Source organism: Hippoglossus hippoglossus, chromosome 16, assembly GCF_009819705.1.
Source record: "Hippoglossus hippoglossus isolate fHipHip1 chromosome 16, fHipHip1.pri, whole genome shotgun sequence".
In the NCBI taxonomy this organism is placed as follows: Eukaryota; Metazoa; Chordata; class Actinopteri; order Pleuronectiformes; family Pleuronectidae; genus Hippoglossus; species Hippoglossus hippoglossus.
Genome location: NC_047166.1, coordinates 15,122,206 through 15,139,184, shown reverse-complemented (window position 1 = coordinate 15,139,184; position 16,979 = coordinate 15,122,206). Strand labels below are relative to the sequence as shown.

Here is a 16,979-nt window from a genome sequence, read left to right as displayed (position 1 = left end):
TCATTCTTGCAGCTTCTCTCTCAGGAGTCAGGCTCATGAAAATGTGTCGCTGCCGTTATATTTTTCCAAACTGAGCAGCATCAGGTTTATGGTCTGACCTGCGGTCTCGGAAATTGGTGCGAGGCTAATCTAATTCAGAGTTTTGTATGCACGCCGAAACAGCCAGTAACACTATGGAGGTTCTCTCTGTGTAACCTCTATTCAGAGAAACTGCACTTTTTTATTCGCACCAAACTTTCTCTGCAAAGGGCTTTGAGCTGAGGTTGGAAGCTCAGGTACAAATGTGATGAGAACTGTACCTGCTCAGTGTTGGATGATTTACAAATCAGCATATGTCTACTAGTTTTTACAAGCCTGGATTCATGAGCAAAACCAAGATCTATTCAGCTGAGACAGCTTTGCAGTGCAAGCATCAATGACAATTTTTCCCTTGATATTGTTTTTGTGTCTAAGGTCTGAAAGAAAGCCCAAATCCACAGTAAAGGGAGAACACTGCTCTGAAGCTCCTGAAATGCCACATCAGTAATCCACATGATACTTCATGTGCCACCATGATGCTAAACAAAACCAGGTAAAGCGCGAGCAGAGGTCGAAGCAGTTGACCAATCACAACAGAGTGCGCCAGCTGGCCAATCACAACAGACTGAGATTTGTCATTGGAGGGGCCTTAAAGAGACAGGAGTTAAAACCAAGCTTTTCAGACAGAGGCGGAAATGGACAGTGTGATGAAACCTTTAAATTAATAATTGAAAATATGAAAGTGAATATGTCTTCTTTAAGAGACAGAGACTTTAAGAGTAAGTTGGAGATAGTTACTGTTGTTTCACCTGATAACAGACTGCTGCTGTACAATCTTCTATTTTTTACTCTCAGCCAATCCTCTTTTTGTATTGCTTGTATACACCTCACAAAACGTTTTATACTCTGTGTGTGTGTGTGTGTGTGTGTGTGTGTGTGTGTGTGTGTGTGTGTGTGTGTGTGTGTGTGTTACTATGAATCACAGGGATATCTATGTTCCTTTTTCTCTGTTCTACAAATCACAGGACACAGATGAGTGGTTGGGATAAATTCCCATCAAGCAGCAGGGATTTTAAAAACGCTGCTTCTTGTTCATAATTACTGTTCAGTGGGATACATTCTACTTTCTAGATCGCTGTCAAGTCAATAAAGCAGTAATAGCTGTGGCATTGATAACCTCTTATCAGGCTTCACTACGGCGCCCTCCGTTCTGTTCCAGTGCATACAGTGAGAATAATCACTTTAGTGTGACTGCACTGCTGGAGGCATCAGTGTGTGACACTGCAGTTAATTCTGCAGAAATAAAAGCACTGATTTGAGATGTTTCCTCTCTCGTATGGAAGATAAATCATAATAAGTTCTCTGTGATTGTAAAAACACAACCATTGTATTTTCTCTAGTCGCCTCTACACTGTTAAAAAATATAATAAACACAACTGATCTGTAGCATCGTGAGTATGAATATGGGAGGCTGGGTTATCATCAGTGGTGAGAAGGAGACGTCAATTGCTCCTTGATTAGTAATTCGTACATGATTACACTCGATAATTACAAGCCCTGCATCAAGTTAAACGGTGCAGTGTGCTAATATGAGAATTTGAATATGACTGTATTCAGTTAAATAGAATGTAAGTAGAATGTATCCCACTGAACAGTAATTATGAACAAGAAGCAGCATTTTTAAAATCCCTGCTGCTTGATGGGAATTTATCCCAACCACTCATCTGTGTCCTGTGATTTGTAGAACAGAGGCTTGATTTAAGAAATTGTATTTGAATAGTGCTTCTAAAATAATTAATTTAGTTGGTCACATTTTTGCTTTGGTTTACCTTATCAGAGGATCTGAGAACCACATTTACATCAACAAAGAGCCCGCGTGTATGGATAAAATCTAAAAGTACAATGTTTCAAAATGATGTGTGAATGTTAGAAAATCTAATAATAATCAAGATCAGCTTCAGGTTGATGGGATTCAGTTCGCTTTTTCATCTTTATCTTTTAAATAACAGTTTTAAATAAGGCGAAGTTTGGGAAGAGTTTATCAAATTAATTAACTAGCAATTAATTAACACAGAAGACATATTGTTTTCCCTACATTTACAAGTCTGCTGTGACTTCTTAAATCAAAGTTAGAAATCTTCCCATTGATTCAAATGCATTCATTGTTCTTGGAGCCAGCCTGTAGTGACTACGAGGGCAAATTGAAATCCTTCTTTAAGAAAACTCTGCAGTGGCTTCAATGTTCTCAGTTCAGATCCGTTAATAAAGGTAACGTGCACTTTTTGATGGCACTGTAGAAGTTCATCGTGAGCATGTGTACATCCTGTGCTTTGGGGCGAGAAGAAAAAGGATGGTGTGTTGGGCTCTCAAATAAATGGACTGTGATAAAATGGTTTATATTTATAAAACGCTTTTCCAGATTATCGACCACTCAAAGCGCTTTAAAATACAAGTCCCATTCAGTCATTCACACACACAATCATACAGCGATTCCATACGCAGGGCTTTTTCTATTACACACCATTCATACACTGTCAGCACGGCTGCCAGGGGCAATTTGGGGTCAGTATCTTCCCCAAGGACACCTGGGAAAGCAGACTGGAGGAACAAGGGATGGAGACAGCGACCTTCTGGTTAGTGGAGGACTCTCTACCTCCTGTCACCCGTCAGTATTTCGGGGGAAGCAACACATACTAACTCACCAGTAAACGTACAGTTATCAGGTATGAATTTAAAAGTCCTAGAAAGGTCAAAAGAATGAAACATGTTGACAGTTTAAAATTAAAGTGCATGGCTACACTTTTGTTTAAACCCTGACAGGGCTTAGTACCACTTACTAAACTTAGCATTTGTTAATATTTGCTGCTTACAGACTGATGACACAGAGGGAGTGAGCAACACTAATCCTGAAGGGGAAATGTATTTGAGATGGCTTTTTAGCCAAATTGGGATGGTAGATGAAACGTTGTTCATGTCTGTTCTCGTCATCCATCGCTAGTCAAAAATCGTTCAACTTTTTTAGCACACTGCTGCTTAAAAACAACAAACAAAATGATAAAAAAAAAAAGTCCAGACTGGAAAGATTTGTTTACAAATTTTTTTCAACCATGGCCCTCTGTTAATAAATGTGGGTGTGTAAGTGAATGGTACTTAACAAAACTTTTAGAATCGGTCCAGTAAATTGCCTCCAACAGCAGCTGCAACATGTTAGCAGCGGCTACAAGGTCACATCTTAAGGGGTAACAGTCACAGTCCATGACCGATTCTTTAAGTTTTTGTTAAAATTCACACTACACTTTATAGGTTCAGGTTGAAAAATAACAGAATTTACCATTAAGCTGGACGTCAATTAGAAAGTCACTAGCTGCTATAGGCACCTTTAACAAACCAAAGTAAAATTCAGTTACATCTTTCCTTTCGAGTTCAAACCTGTCTAGCACTGTGAGAAGAAACCAACCAATCCGAATACAAGCATTCTGAAGGAAACCACATGACAAGCCTGAAAACTATGTATGACGTCTTCTGAAACCCACCACCGAGGGGAGCATCTGGACCCCTGTCCGCCAACGGATAGACAGCAGATGGATTATGTGTAGAGTCTTTCCCCTCGCCAGGAACCAGGATCCAGGAACCCGGAGCCAGGACCAAACTCCTCTGTTATCATATTATGCATTTGGATAAAACCTCCTCTTTCTGCTCGCAGACACATCACCCTCTGGCTGTGTTTCTGCTCTGGTATTAACAGCCCTGCTGGGTATTGTACGGCCTGATTCCTCTGTCAGCATCAACTACAGTGAGCTAGTATCACAGAGCCTTCATGAATGCGATCAGGACCACTGTGCACGTTGTGTTCAAAAGCAAAAGGCAGCACGGTGTGTTTTCAGAAACTTATGTGGGGACACAAAACCAAGAGGACAGAGCTGTATATTAAACTGTACACAGCTGGAGAGGTATCACAAATATTTTCACAAGAGACTTGGAGGTATATTGTGAAGAACTTTTAAAACAAAAACAAATATTGTACAATTAGAAAAAAAAAATTTGACTTTTGCACTGTCTGGTTTGTTGACAGTCAAATATTTATCTATCCTGGCATATTTATTTAGCACCTGGAAAAATGACAGAAGTGCTACACAAATTTCTGAGAAGAGTTTTGAAAAACCTGGCAAATGTTTCAAAGGACAGTTTTTTATTTATTTTTAAATGTCTATGTTGTTATGTTTTGCTATTGGCACCTGACTTTTCTCCAAACCATCTCCAAATGGGACTTTTCATATCCCAGAGCACCGTCTACTAACAGTAATGATGATGTCTGCAGAAAGATATGCTACTATGATCATACCCATTTATCTCTTTTCTTCCATCTTCAAGATTTTTACACCTCATTTAACCCAAAACGGAATTTAAAAAAGTCTTATTTTGTCATATACTGTTTCTCTAAAAATATAAGATATATCAGATACTATAGATGAATAAATCCATGTCATAAAATGAAAGACTCCACCGTATACACTATCATAGAGTACCGATGTAACAGAGTGCAACAGTAATCAATAGAGTTGATGTTACGTCATTATCTCACCCTTGGTCCTGGGGGGCCGTCTCTACCAGTTGAGCCTTGGCTTCCAGGGACACCCTGAAAAAAACACAGCAAGCAGGTTTTAATCCATACGACAAAACTCAACAATGTTAACAGACCGTACAAAAAGTGACCAAACATTTAATGAGGAGATAATGTTACAAAACCAGCGTTTCAGTGTTTTTGTGATGACAATTGATACGAATTTGAATCAGTCAAATGATAAACAGTTTTTCCTCATGATCACTTCTTTGACATGTTGTTTATTCATTCAAGTCAATTACAGTGCAGAACTTAATTTTAAAATGCACTTCATCGGCCAATTTACATCCATTAAAACAAGGAATTTCCTCAAATATTAAAAATGCATTAGAGGACATTAAACCAAAAGGTCAAAAACAGATAAGGGTTTCTCTGTCCTGCTCAATGATGCTTTGACACCTGTGGACATAAATCTGATTTGTGCAAAGAAGCAGCTTCTAACCATCTGAACTGAAGACAGTCTCTATATCAGTGGGCCACCCTGCTTCTCCTGCACCATTTCCCCTTCATCCACCTCTCTGCAGGTCAGTGCACACAGTCAATTCCAAAATACAGTCATGGATTAAGTGTTGAGGTGATTTATCTCTGCACTTCAGTATTAGTGGAGAGCTCATAAAACAGGACAGTTAACACTGTTAAAAGGTTCCACAAATTACAGCATGGGGGTCACAGAGGACAGGCCTCATATGATTAATGATGGACTGTTGTTTAGATGTTGGCTGATGTGCATTTACAGACACACACACACACAAACACACGGAAAGTAAGCCTTCACATCTGCCCCAACCACACTGCAAAAAATATCCATCCTAACACTCCATTTAACAAGTGAAAAAACTGCCTGTACACCAAGTGGATTTCCACTTATTTTTTAGGAAAAAAGGAAAAAAAAAAAATAATTGAATAATAAGTAATTATAGTTTTAAAAAGTTGAAACAAGTTGATAGGGAAACCTGTTTTAAGAGAGAACAAAACTTACTTCATTCACGAAGTTTGTTTACAACAAATTGTATTTTACACCTCCACTCTCTGTATAAAGTAATATAATATATTATGATGTAGTTGTGGGTGCACATTAACACAGCAGAGATAGAGCATCTACAATTGTGTTTAACTGCTTAAATAGATGAATAATCAACAACAAAATTACGAACTTGGAATCAACAAAATATTATATTTATAATCAATACTATTAACTCTAAGGATTTGAATGTGTGAAATCATATCACTACTGACCTGTTCATACGTCAGTTACAGAGGCTTCATGGAAGTTTGACGAATATATAAAAAAAAAACACAATATCTGCTTACACCTGCATGACAGTTAATTTAAACCATTTATTTAAAGGGGACATAGCATGCAAATTCCACTTTGTTAGTGCTTCTACACGTTAATTTGGGTATCTGGCATGTCTACCAACCCAAAAACTCTATATTTGATAATTTATATCATATAAAATATGTAATTTATATCGTTTAAAATCATGGGGGGAGAGGGGGGAGGGGGGAGCTGGCTCATTAGCATTTAAAGGAACAGGCACTCAAAACAGGTCACTCTGTGGAGGGCTGTTTTAGACAGGGTAAAAAGGGTGCTGTTTTAAATGATCCTTGTGGTATTTTGACCAAAGTATGTTACAGACATTTCATTAAGACCCCAAGGAACCATATCAACTTGTGGTAAAATGGGCATACAATGTCTCTTTTAAGAAATATGCAATATTCACTATTGATTGATAGCATGCTCACGTCTACCAGTTAAAAATATGAAGCTACAGTCAAGAGGAAGTTAGCTTAGCTAAGCAACAAGACTGGAAACATGAATATCTTAAATCTTAAATTTTAATGGATTAATAGGAGAGTGGTTTCGACCTTCTCATGGAATTCTCTCAAAAGGGCGAACAAGCATATTTCCAAATATATATATATATATATATATTTATACACACATACACGCACAGCTTACACATGCTAAATTGGGGTGGGGATTAAAGCTCTGTAGCTGGCATGAGTCCCAGAAAACAACAAACACACATACACACACCTTCTCAGTACACACACCAATCTGAGCTTCTCAAACAGGCCTTGAGAATAATATGAGCAAGATGAAAAAAAATGTCTCATCAGAAACATCAGGTGCACAAGTGATTCTGATTCAACATATTAGCCTTTGGGTTTGCTTTGCACCACTCCTTGTGTGCATCAGTGTAAATTGATAAATAAGAAGAAGTTTGAATTATTGCCGCACAAACACACAAACACACACACACACACACACACACACACACACACACACACACACACACACACACACACACACACACACACACACACACACACACTTAAATCCTATTCTCTAGTCTTTGAAAACCAAACCAAACAGATAGCTGGAGAACACCTAAGCATACCGATAAACACAAGGAAAGTGAGAAATGAGGACGACAGACACACACACAAACAATATTCAATATTCATTGCAGCTGCATTTCTCACTGTCAAATTGAAACAGAGGTGGAAGGGACGCTGATGACAAGGTTACATTGTATTTACTGCAGTGAGAAACAGAGGGAGGGAGAGGAGGGGTGGGACAGGAGGAGAGAGAGCGCAGCAATGAGAGAGGGGGAAAGAGAGAGAGAGAGAGAGAGGGAAGGGGGGGGGGGTAATTGATGATTTTGAGTTGTGATATTCTCTGTGGTCCCTCGTATATTACAACAGGGCCCTGGAAGCTACAATATTCCCCCGCTGAGCCACACCGACACACACAGCGACACACATGCACACACTCACACACACACACACACACACACACACACACACACACACACACACACACACACACACACACACACACACACACACACACACACAAACACAAACACACACACACACCTCTGACAAAACACATTACTACTCTGTAATATAGTGCAGCACAGGGCAGCACTGCCAGCTTTTATTAATAGGACTATGCAGGCAGAGAGAGAGCGTTGCAGCTCTTGGTGGGATGGTTCAGAGACTGGTTGCTCTCTCCTCATGAGACTGGTTATTACTCCTCCTCTCTAAGAAAATTAAACAACTGTTGCAGTAACTCAAACAGTTTGAATATGACTTCCTGCCTGAGACTGAATTACAGTCACATCAACTTCTCCTTCTCCTTCAAGGCGTTTCAACGGTCAGACAACAGAATGTATAAAAATCCCAAGGAACATTAATCAGCCATGATTATCAGTAAAACAACAAAGTGTCTTTACTGTGGCCTCTGCCAAACACAGTTTATTTATCTGCATCAGCACTGTAATGAGCACCTGTCCAGTCAGTAAACACAATGATTATCATCATCATCATAATAAAAGTTAGTCTTACACCACGACCCTGCTGACGAAAGAGTTTCAGTAACTTATCAGCATCATACTCAGTGATCAACTCTACTACTAAACATATTTAAAGATAACCAACTGTCTAACGGCTCTAACCTAAGCCACTCTGAGGGTATAGATCAGCGACTGTGTAAAAATATGCACAATGGCAGTCCCACTATCTATAAAGCTAAAATATCATCAGGGGATGAAGCCAAGCTAGCAAGTTTCCACTGATGGACGTGCTCGACCAATCATGAGAAAGTTTCAGCAGTCATTTGTTACATATCACTCTGTTTGTATAGCATCAAATAACTAATTGAAACCAAACTTACTGAAAAACAAACAGTGTGATGAACTACCTACAATGACAGAAACCAGAAACTTTGTGGAAAAGTTATTTGATGTGAAATTTGACTTTTTAGTTGGTCCATGTCCTATCTGCTAACATGGAGGAGGCTCGGTTTATGACCTATACTGCAGCCAGCCACTAGGTGGCGATGGAGACCAGAAGACTTCACTTCTGGGAATCTGTCATGTCGTCCATCTTTAAATTCAGTCTATGATATACATCAATGCATTAGTTTAACAAGATCAGTGATCAGCAGATGAGGACAGTGTGGTGGAAAATGAAAAGGACTACCGCTGAAAAACGAACTTTTTACAGTGTGAGCTCTGACTGGAGACTCAGACTGCAGCTACGTGTTGAATTGTTTAACGACTCGTTATTTATTTTCCCTGCTCAGATCACTGTGGACTGGGACTGCGATGGACCAAAAATACAAAAATATATTATGGCGTATCAAAACTTCAAATAAAACCCTGGAAAAGTGTAAAATATGGGGCTTTAAGGAGAAATCCGTCTCAGCCAGGAGACTATTAAAGGTAGAATTTGTTATTTTTCCAGCTCATAAGTTTGATGAAAGTGTTTGAAGGACGGAGCTGCACTCTCTCTATAACAGGCACAGCTGCAGACCGAGGCTGCAGATATCTGCTGCATCAGGATCCACTTCCACTCAGTGTGGGCGTGGGTTGGAGCTGAAAGAGCTTTTATGGATGTTGGCCTCCACTCTCAACTTTCAAGCAATTTGTCCAAATCACCTGAAGCGAATTCATCAAAATAAAATGTCTAGTGACAACTACAAGCGGTTAAAAAGTAGTAAGCTGAGTGGAAATGTGAGCACAACATGTGTTTTTGTCCACTTGATTTAATCTTTATGGCCCAATCTGATGTTCAGATGTGGTGATAATGAGGTTATCAGCTGAGACAGTAAAACCGACTAAGAAGAATTAGACCAATTATCTGTCAGGACGCGCTCTGCAGTCCAAGGCTTATTCAACGTAATGGCCCTGTTAATATTTAAACCCGTCCCCACTAATGTGGAAACTAATAACTGAATTTGAGCCTCTCGTCCATCTGCATTTCAAAACACTAATGCAGAAATTTTTACAAAAGCCTTCCAACGTGCAGATTTTCAATACTCCCGTCTCTGTATATCCCTGTGTAAATGTCAAATGGAGCATTTGGGAAATTAGCTCACTTTATGCATGCCCACTTTTGTTTTGTGTAATGAGCATGTGCCAGAAACAACAAGCAGTGGTGACTATATACCTGTTGACAGGAGAAAAAGTTCTTCTCTGGTATTTGACAGATTGGTGATGTAGACTTTATCACCACCTACTCGTCGTTTTTATGTTCTCGTTTGGACAGAGATATTTTGTAAAACGAAGATTGTGTGGACGGAGACTTTTTAAAAATGGAGGAGAAAATATACGTTCAAAGAACTATCAGCAGTCCTGTAGACAAGGCCTTAAAATCTGCCCTATGAGATACTGTATGTTGCTACTCTTCACAGATGAATCCACTGTTAGTCCAAACTACTTCACTAAAATGGACGTTAAAATGTTGCCTTCATCAAATATCTAAAACAAAAATCCCAAACTGTTGTGTATTCTTTAAATCACCATACTATCATGTCACATGTTGTCTCAGTGATGCATTTACACACACGCGCGTACACACAAACACAAAGACAGACACACACATACACACAAATGCGTGTTCATCCTCACTGGTGTTTTCACTTGATTAGGCTGATTGGATTTCTCCTCAGGAACCTGTGTGTGTGTGTGTGTGTGTGTGTGTGTGTGTGTGTGTGTGTGTGTGTGTGTGTGTGTGTGTGTGTGTGTGTGTGTGTGTGTAGTGTCTCGTTGCAGCTAAAAATCATTATTGGTGCACTGAGTTCATTGAGCGAACATATTTCTATTCCCTGTCCAACTTCAACCTGGGCAGATTTTCTAATAGAGCAGAATAACTAACACCTGGAGGGTGTACAGGCTCTTTAAGTGTCAGGAAAGCTGTTTTTACTGGAATATATAAAAGAAAACTGTCACCATCATTAATCTGAGAGACGCAATGTCAAAGAAATAAAACCTTTTCCTGGTGTGTAGTTGCAAGAACACAGACTCTGTCCTTGCTGATGTCCAGAGCTCCCACAAGAACGCCATTAAATTAATTCAGTATTACTTCTGATTGGTTCACTGACCAATAATGGAGATGCTGATAATGATTCTGCACATCTCAATGATTCCATCAGACTGCTGTGTGTCTGGGTCAATGTGCATGTGTGTGTCAGCAACAAAACACTCGACACACTCGACACACTCGACACACACACACACACACACACACACACACACACACACACACACACACACACACACACACACACACTACTCCTCCTACTCTTTTCCTCATTTACATCGTGTAGTTATGAAACCATGAGGGAACAACAGGCAGCTCTGATTTAAAGAAATTTAAATATTCCTTAACATTGTGTAATTATTACTGCAGCTTTGACAACTTTAGAATTTGAAGTTTGCATTATACTATTACTGTCTACGTACCTAGCTTTTTCAAATAACAAATATTATAATTAAATTGGAATATTAAAACAATAATAAATGTTTTTTCAATTTATTGAAGAAAATTAAAGAAAGTCTGTAAGATGGTCAATATTTTACACATACATCTAGAGGGTTTTTTCTGATTCTTAACTAATGCAAAGCGAAACATCGATTTATATCACATGGACTTATGATAAACTAGAATGACACCTCCACCAAGGCCCAACAGTCCTCTTCTGAAAACACATTTTAATTCACTAGATCCAAATTGCACACACACTCAAACATCACTGCCCTACACATGCCTGCTTATCTTCATCAAGAACAATCAATTTTTGTCTTGGAAAGCAACAAAAATGCACAACAATTATTTGGTTCTTCCTTGTGTCATGCCCCACCCTGCCACTAGATTTCATGGGAATTGGTTCAGTGTTTTACTAATAACAAACAAACAAAACCAGACGAGCACATAACCTCCTTGGTGGAGGGAATAAAAAGTGAAAAAACGGGTTGAGGTTTGAGAACTTATATGCAAGTTATATTTGAGTGATTCTGCAGAGTCATTGAACCTCAGTGGTAATGGATGTAGAGTCATTTGTATTTATAATAAACACTGGGTTTGTTATAACAGAAAACTTGGTCCAGTCTCTTGGTCCAGACAAAAACAGAAGTAGAATTTGGCGCATGTCAGGCAGGTTGTAAAATAGTTCCCCCTCTGGGTTGTTCTCTGTGATACAGGGAGTCATATCAACACACCCAAACACACACCCCCACTTCTGTGTCTTACTATTACATCCTTTTTTTTTAAGGAATTGTTTTCTTACCATTTGTCCGGCTGGACCGTTCTCTCCTCTCTCTCCCTTTGTTCCAGCAGCACCCTGTAAAACAGATACCATCATTACGTCTCAGCTGGGCCGCTGGTCACACTGGTAGCTACCGGAGGACTGGAAAAACCAACATCAGTTATCTTAATAAGAGGCCGAGCCACCGCACGTCCGCAGAACAGCCTCTGCATTCTTTGGACGAGAGCCACAAGTGTGAAAGTGTATTTGAGCCATACGTCAACATTTGTCAGTTTATATTGGCAGGTGGTTAGCGGCTCGATGCTAAGTCAATTTCTAATTGCATACATTTTGTGACCTTACTGCAGACAGGAGGGAGGGGAATGGCTCACATCACATATTTTATGACTATGTTTTCATCATAATTTAATTTAACAGCTATGCTTGGGAATAAAAGAACTTCTGGTGCCATGTGTGGTATTTGTCTTGATTCCAGATTCTGCTCAGGGAACAGTTTGATTTCTAAAAATATTTTTCTTTTGAAACTCCATCTAAACATTCGGACCGTGGTTCTTTCTTCTGTCAGATGAGTTACTATGTGCAAATTGTTCCTATTTTATTGTAGAAATTATAAAGTACAGAAGTTAGACAAACAAGCGAAGCCTCACCGGGGGCCCCTGAATGGAGAGTCCACTTGGCCCCTGAGGACCAGGCGGCCCTGTGGGTCCAGAAGGGCCAATCTCTCCTACTGAGCCATGAGGTCCCTGTGAATAAAAAACACAAAGTTTATTCTCTGCCTCAACGTGAACAGGAAATGCTCAATGTGCTGTGAGAAAATTTGAGTAGCTCTAGTTAAGTTACAACTCTTCAAACTCAAAAGCTCCACAACAGAAGTTACTAAATTATCGGTATTATTGTCGGCATAATGGATGATTTAGTGATAAATGATTGATGATCTCTTGACCTGCTGGAAGCCTCATCTTCTCATTAATACTAGATATTAATGAAATGCATTTAAACTCTTTACCTTTATGCTCTTTACTGAAAGCAGATCAGCACTTTAAATATATTTTAGGTAATAAAAAAAGATTTACATTATAAAAATAAAATAAAAATGTAATCTAAACATATTACATGATAAATCCAAATGTATGGTTGATCTCAATAAAACTAACAAATGTCTAAAGTTGTACAGTTGTTATTATATGACATTGTTACACTCATGTATCTATTCCCCTGAAGGCTGATTCACTCTACACTCAAACTACAGCATCATCACTACAAGGTGGCTTTTACTATCGCTGACTGCTGCTATAATGAGATCTACAACAGCAGATAGATGGGGACACTTGTCCATCCATCTCTACTCTGCTTGTGCCACCGTGTGCTCGTTTGATTCATGTGTGGGAGCTGCAGAGGAGAGGAGAAGAGAAGAGAAGAGAAGAGAAGAGAAGAGAAGAGAAGAGAAGAGAAGAGAAGAGAAGAGAAGAGAAGAGAAGAATTCCAATAAACCACCGCTGATTCCCAGCATTTGTATCTTGTTGGCTCAGCAGCAGCGGTAGCCAAAGTAATCTTCACCCCGGCTGTATTTATTGTTTTATTGCTCAACCACACTGTTACTGGTTTCATGTATTTTCTTATCCATGCAAACGATCAAAAGAAACCGTAGATCAGATACACATGAAAAGTGCGAGGAAGGAAAAACGAGCAGGACTGAAATGTGTTGTTTTTATTTAAATAATAAAATATGCCGCCAAACGACCGGAAAAGATCAATCAATTGAGGGGTGATGAAATTGAAACTAGTTGAAGGTTCCTTTTAATAACTGCACAATTTATTCGACCATTTATCAGTGCTCATACTGTAGCAAGCAATGCATCCAAATTCATTCCTGAGGATGAATAACGATAAATTCATGGGGGAGCTGAGTAATAATGCAAATACTCTGAGTGAAGATAAGTGTGATCCGGCAGACATGTAATTGATATGTACTGTATTTGTGGCAGCAGGACAGATAACCAGTCCAATACCAGAGCCCAAAACACAACACACGTGGTTTGTATTGAGAAAGCCTTTCATGCGTCGGATCCCATTTTTGCTTTCTAGTCATGTTTGCTAAGTTGTAAGTTCTGGGTGGGCCACTTCATGTGCTGCACTTGATACGCTGTCACTCAGCGGAGTCAGAGAAGGACACATGGTTGAGGAAAACAAGCTTAATTTTGGGATTGGCGGCTGTGTGGGCCTGAGCAGAAGTGACGGGACCCCTGCTGCGTCTTTTAAAGTTTTGTTTCAAAGCATATATTTCTTTTTCAATCGAAGATTAAATTACTATCATGGGAGCGTGAGGGAAATTCCCAACAGCATCAGGCTTTGTGATGAACGCCACAGCTCGATGGTTTGTAACAATTTGGAAGAGACTTCCACAGCAGAACGACAGCAGATGCAAACACTGCAATAAGTCTTTTGGACGGTGTTGGTTATAGAGTGCGGTTTAGGCTGCAGTTTTCTGTGCGAGCCCCGTTTACATCTGACAGAAAACTAACTGAGCCAGGCATTCTGTTTTTTTGTTTGTGTCCAAACCCACCCTGAGCCCGATGTTGTCCTCGATTACAGGCACATTCAGTTTAAAAGAATTAAGTAGATAGCCCAGCCAATGTCCCGAGCCAGACTCAAACTCGATTATCATTTCAAAGTTTTAGTCCCAGTGGGCTCAGGTCGGGTCTCCAGTCTAAGGTCTCCAAGCTCATCTGTTAAAGACAGGAGAGTAAAAGTGCCGATCAGCAGACTGCCTGAAATCTGAGGCCAAAAAGGAAGATTAGTTAGCATAGAAAACTGATGTAGGAGTTTATCCTGTCTGGAGGATGGAGGGAGCTGCTGTTGAAAAAGCTCTCTGTTTGTGACTGGTGGTCATTACTTCACACCTTTTAATATGTAATCACTGGGTTGATCAGAGGATGGAGCCTTTTTTCCGCCCCTGACGGTGGAGCTGTGGTCCTGTAATATGATTAAAATGTACTATAAATGTGGGCTTTGCTCAGTCTTGTCTGTACTGTATTATTTTTATTCACAGTTGCAAAGGGATGCTGCCACTTTTTCCTCAATGAAAATTTCTGATAGAAATCTGATACATTAAATGAGGCTCTCCATGTCCAGCCATTTTGAAGGAGGGGGTTTAATTCATCTAAGAAATATAGATTTTCTTCTCAAGGTTTGAGATAAATTAATCGAAATGATGCTGTATCCTGCTGATTCTGCCCTTGCCTGTTGAAACACAGTCTGAATCCTGCTGTTTACTCCTGGGCTGCTTCTTCCTGCAGGAACATGCTAACTCACATTTGCTCAAACGCGTGAAAAATAGATACTGTTTGGGACTTCAGTGTGCTTTACTCACCGTTACTCCTGCCTCTCCTCTGTCTCCTCGGGCTCCCCTTATACCTGGACCTCCCTGAAACACAGGTAACATCAAAAACACAGTTTTCAAAAACAGCACATAATCAATTCTGTGCCTAAAATGTCTGAGAAACATGGATATTGTGGCTTAATCTAATAAAACTAGATGTGCATAGCTCTTTGATATGTCTGGATTATAAATATGATGGACAGAGGCCAATGGTGCTCTGCTGTAAACTGTCCCTCCGAGCTCTGCACTTCATTACTCTGCATCTGTGGGTAACAGCAGGAGTCTGGAGCTGTAAACCCTGGGCTGACCTCTCAAGCCCCGAGGTTTATCCGGGGACAAACCACACACATCTGTTAATCATTGGTCCAGGAAGAGGTCCATCCTCTTCCTGTGTTTTCTTGAATAGGTCTCCCCTGGGAACAGGGTGGGGGCTAAGGTAGTTCCTATAGTATTCAGCCGATGTGCATCAAGGGAGAGGATAATGAGAAGGGAAACATGGATATAGTAAAAGCAATAGTTGAGTCCTAATAGAAGAACTGTAGATCATCTCTCTCTATCTTTTTTATATAATTTTGTATTACTTTAATAGACAATACCAGTGTACATATAAAATACATTTATTTTTCTAAATGTCTGACAAAAAAAAGTCGATACAAGCAAACTATTGACCCATATACAGTAAGTTTGTCCTCGTGATAATTTGCTTTACCACTCAGGATCACTGACTGCTGTATATCTCTTTCATAGACTGTATAAAGATGATGGACGCATCTGCAATTCCCCCCACCGTTGAGATATGAAGCTAAAATATGTTGGATACGGACGACGCCACATTATGTATTTGGAGCTGAGTTTCAGTCTCAGTCTGTTAATCATGACATTGAACCCTGTTTTTAATAGCATCAAACAAGCAATTAAAGCCAAACTTACAGATTAAATTAGCACATGAATTTACGTCACTGTGATAAGAACTACATAAAATTACAGAAACCATCTTTAAGAAAAAAATATTTGACGTTTTAGCTTGGGCCATGTCCCATTCATCAACATGGAGGAGGCCGGGTTTAAAACCTAAACTGCAGCCAGCCCCCAGGTGACAGTCAAGATGCTTTGGCTTCACTTTTGGGCTGCAGTCATGTCGTCAATCTTTATACAGAACATATTTTGGTATTTATTACTACTGCTAGACATGATGCTTGCGTGGTTCCACTTTTGTCACTTAACGCACTGCTTCTGATTTTTAAGCTCTATTTTGATGTGCAACATTGAAAGAACTACTTTAAATGATTCACCCGTCTACTGCTCAGTCATGTAAAAGCTGTGAGACTTCAACAGTCTGAGTAAGAGACATCAAGTGGGTATCTTTGAACGCCTCAGTCTCTTTAGTGGAACAATTCCTCGTATTTCTGGAACAAGGTTTGTTGCTGGGTCACAAAGCCAAAATGCTGAATGCTCAAACCTTCATCTGAATATCATCTTTGTCCTTCATCATCATCCATCAACAGCAGTGTGCTGCTGGAGAAGAGCAAGGGAATAACCGAAGCAACCAATTACTCTTTCAACAGCATATATAGTATATGAGAATTGAAAAGAATAGACCTTAAAAACACAGGAAGTATCCTTTAAATATTTTTTTCCGGCAGCGAAGAGACACATTTAAATTTCAGACAATAACTGTTTTCAAATGCATTCACATCTGGGAAGAGAACATGTTCCTCAAAATGATTGATTTTGTTGGTAAATTCAGCAATTTGTCTCTGCAAGAGGTTTTAAATGGATTTTTTTTCATTGAAATGTTCTTTAAATCCAAAAACCGTGTGTTTGGATTTTTCAAGGAAAACAAATTACAAAGCTATTTTCATTTAACTGAGCAATTTGATGGCAATAGCAAAGTACATTTT

The 16,979-nt window shown here is 39.5% G+C and overlaps 1 protein-coding gene across 3 annotated transcripts in view; it reads right to left on the bottom strand.

Annotated features, from left to right (window-relative positions):
• Positions 1–16,979, bottom strand: part of col14a1a (collagen, type XIV, alpha 1a) — a 133,863-nt gene that overhangs the window by 15,954 nt on the left and 100,930 nt on the right. For all 3 annotated transcript variants that reach the window (XM_034612058.1, XM_034612059.1, XM_034612060.1), the window contains exons 37-40: positions 15,070–15,123; positions 12,347–12,442; positions 11,721–11,774; positions 4,601–4,654 (exon numbers count right to left, since the gene is read on the bottom strand). In XM_034612058.1, coding sequence (XP_034467949.1) covers positions 4,601–4,654; positions 11,721–11,774; positions 12,347–12,442; positions 15,070–15,123 — 258 coding nt within the window. The remainder of the gene's footprint in view (positions 1–4,600; positions 4,655–11,720; positions 11,775–12,346; positions 12,443–15,069; positions 15,124–16,979) is intronic.